The sequence below is a fragment of the Aplysia californica genome, unplaced genomic scaffold (assembly GCF_000002075.1).
Source record: "Aplysia californica isolate F4 #8 unplaced genomic scaffold, AplCal3.0 scaffold00012, whole genome shotgun sequence".
In the NCBI taxonomy this organism is placed as follows: Eukaryota; Metazoa; Mollusca; class Gastropoda; order Aplysiida; family Aplysiidae; genus Aplysia; species Aplysia californica.
In genome coordinates this window covers 1,282,180-1,285,791 of record NW_004797282.1, presented here as the reverse complement: position 1 = coordinate 1,285,791, position 3,612 = coordinate 1,282,180, and the positions used below count along the sequence as shown (strand labels likewise).

The 3,612-nt window shown below is 35.2% G+C and overlaps 1 protein-coding gene across 1 annotated transcript in view; it reads left to right on the top strand.

Annotated features, from left to right (window-relative positions):
- LOC101855841 (collagen alpha-1(I) chain) overlaps nt 1-3,612 on the top strand; it is a gene marked incomplete at its 5' end in the record, with an annotated part of 105,917 nt that overhangs the window by 61,099 nt on the left and 41,206 nt on the right. Inside the window, 1 exon segment of the mRNA XM_005090092.2 lies at nt 2,832-2,876. Within this exon segment, the coding sequence (XP_005090149.2) occupies nt 2,832-2,876 (45 nt within the window).

Sequence of the window (3,612 nt, the reverse complement as noted above, 5' to 3'; positions counted from 1 at the left end):
TTTTTCTTTTCTAACTTTAAATGTGTGTGTGGGTGGGGGGGGGGATTCGTAAGAGTGCTACAAGTGTTGTGTCAAAGGTTCTGGGAATTTGTGCACAGGTAGCTAATTTAAGGGGGCATATTGGTTTATACATACATTTTTGTGTCTGTACAGGGTTGGTTTTTTCTATGGGTTCTGTTTTTGTTTATTTGTTGTTGCTGTTGCTGTTTGTTTTTGTTGGGGGGGTTTTTTGGTTGTTTGGTTGGGGATTTTTTAATTATTTTTTTGGGGGGGGGTATCTTAATAAAGTAGTTTATCACTTAGGTTAGAGTCCATCATGGAGTTTTTTCGAACGATAAATAAAATTTCATTTTTAAAAAAATTTCAGTCTTTCTAAAGTACATAAATGATAGAAAAAAGCACAGCTGAGCTTCTCGCTGAACCGAAATTTACAAAAACAACTCTGAATATTCCCAAATGTAGCTTACCTCATTATAGAAAGTAAACAGAAGAAGCCCCAGTCAAAACGCTGGTTTGAATAATTCGTATCCTAGAAATTATTAAAATGTGGTGCGTATGGCACGGACAGCTCTTACTTTGATTGGAATGTCATGTTTGTTTGTTGTTTTATGTTTTGTTGTTTGTTTGTTTTGGGTTGTTGTTTTTGTTATTTGTTTGGGTTTTTTGTCTCGTTTTGTTTGTTTGTTTGTTTGGGGTGAGGGTTCTTGTTAGTTATGTGGGGTTTTTTTTGTTTGGTTGGGGTTTTTTTTGTTCTTTTTTGTCTTACGTATATAATACGGCACTTTTAAAGTATGTAATTTGAAATTAAAAAAGAACTTTTTTGCATTTAGTACACTTTTAATTGAGCAGAAATGTTTGAAAGTATAAAGAATTCTTAAAAGTTTGTTGTTGTTCTATTTTTTTTAAAACGGATGATAGCAGTGAAACCTCTGAGTTTTGTTAAACATAGTGTGTCGTATTCAGTTTTAAGGAGCGTTGCTCAAGCTGCAACAGGGAAAGTCATGACACATTTTCTAGCACATGGGACAGATGCGGAGACATATATTTTAAAGGTGAAATAATAGTGTAAACAATCCTATAACATATTTGATTACAAGGACAGCTGGCACAAACATTTTGTGAAAAGAACCGAAATTACAGGGATATGATTATTAAGCTTATATATGGTGGAAGTTCTGAAATGCTGTGAAAGGTCAACCCTTCTTCCAATACGGCTGTGAACGCTAGACAATCACTAAAGCAAATAAAATGGAAGCAACAGAAATATGGTGTGTTTTAGGAGATTGCTGAGAATGTCTTGGACGGAAAAGAAATCAAATGAGGTAGTATATGAACTTGAGAAAGCCCACGTAGGTCGCTCGCGAATAAAAACAATCAGGAAAAGACAAAAACAGTTTCTGGGACACTTGTATAGAATTAAAGGCCTTGAAAATATTAATAGGTCTCATTGACAAGATTAAGGTCAAACGAGGCAGGAGTAGACCCAGAGCAACCTACTTGGAGAGCCCAAACAGATGGGTAACGGTGAAAGATCAGAATAATGTAGCTTTTCTGGGAGATTCCAAGCAGAGGAGGAATGAGTGATTATCCGCAATCGCGAATGTTCTTCACAGATCTGGCACTTAATCATCATGAAAATAGCGGAGGGCACTTCTGTTTGGTGAGATTTGTTCTTCAAAAATTTATGAATATCAATGGCACGCAGAGAACAAACCTCTCTCGGTCTGTATCACAATCCTGTAAATGGTTCGATTGTAGCATGTTCAGCTCAAAATATCATTTGGCAATCTAATAGTAGCCTCTGTGGTCTCTTTTTATGCCAAGCTTTTACATAAATATAGTTAAACATGATAAGTTGAAAGTTAGAACGATCTGGGACCGCCATAACAGAAGTTAACTGTGTATGTTTTCTAACATTCTAATATTTTCTAAAAAATAATTTCGAAAATTAAACTAATCAATTCCTAATGTAAGAATGACTAACTTTAAGCATTTTGCGTGTATTTAATTATTTGTTCCTATTTTGGTTTGTGTGTATAAGTATCTGTTCCCGTGTTTGTGTGCATGCATATAACTGTTGAAGACTTTTTCTACGTATATTGTAAATCTTTTGTGTGCGTTCTTTCAGCACTCTCTCTTGAAGGTTTATTGTATGCTAAAATAGCAATGTTACTCAGAAAATGTAGTCAAGATATACACATAGACAATGGTGGACCTGCACTATTTTTTGGTCAATTATCAGAAATATCTAAGCATTTGGGGTCTTGTTATCCTAGTAAATTCATGATGAATTGGTGTTGACTGAAAACGAAACTGGTTTTGAATGAAGGCAAAATACGATCTCAGTGGGTGATAAGAAAAAGGGGATAGAATAAATAAAAAAGAAAGTACACAAATGTATATTTATATATCTACGTTTTGACATTCCGATTGTTACTTGCTATTGCATTTAATCGTGGGAAATTAAACAAATTCCTTATGAGATATAGGGCCAAAAAATATAGTCGTAAGGTCCATTTGTTCTGCTTTGTTTATCATTAAAAGAAATATTAAACAACACAGTCAGAGAGAGGTGATAATAAAATGTGAAGCATCTTATTGTATCCTGGGCATTTTGAATGGTGTTTTGTGAGTTGCAAATGTGTCCTTATTGTGAAGTATTGAATGAAAAACAATGATGAACAGATTCTTTTTATTTTACTTTGATATTTAAGGTATTTTGTTTAACGTGACGTGGCAATGTTTATATAGCAGTTATTGGAGCGTTTAACAGCTCACATTGGCTCCGTGTGTTCGTTGAACTAAACAATGAAATCCACCCGCCTCCCCAGGGATCTCCAGGACCAAGAGGCCCGCCCGGATCCAAAGGAAACTCGGTGAGTTAGTGACTGTTTTATTGATACTTTACTATACTGTGTTCTTTGGTTCTTGGCTGATACCTTACTATACTGGGGTTGTATTTTTGTTTTGCCTTTGCTTTATACTTTACCATGTTAGTGTTCTTTGGTCGTTGGCTGAGACTTAACTATAAAGTGTTCTTTAGCCCTTGGCGGATACTTAACAGTGTTTATTGGCTATTTTTTACTCTAAATAATAATTATGTTCTTTTTTTGCCATTAGCTGATACTCAACTATGTCCATTGGCCATTGACTGATACTTAACTACATAGTGTTCTTTGCCCATTGGCTGATACTTAACTATGTTCTTCGGGCCATACGCTAACATTTAATTGTGTTATTTCGACTTAGGCTGATACGTAACTCTGCACTTTGGCCATTTCCTGATACGTTAAACTATGTCCATTGGCCATTGCCTGATACTGAACGATTTGAAGCCTTTGGCTGTTACTTAGCTATGTTATTTGGCGTCAGGCTGAATCTAAACTACATGTATGTTCATTGGCCGTTAGCATAATTTATGTCATGGTATAAATGTTACAGCCTCTCTTTTAGGGTTAAGATGAAGAAAACGATTGAAGTATCTGATTCAAGAACAAATTTATTCTTGCATATTTTTTATTTGAAATGCCCGAAAACAGCAAGTCCCCCACAAGTCAACTTTTTATTCAACTATTACTCTGATGATATTGCCTGTTACGGCTATGTATCCCC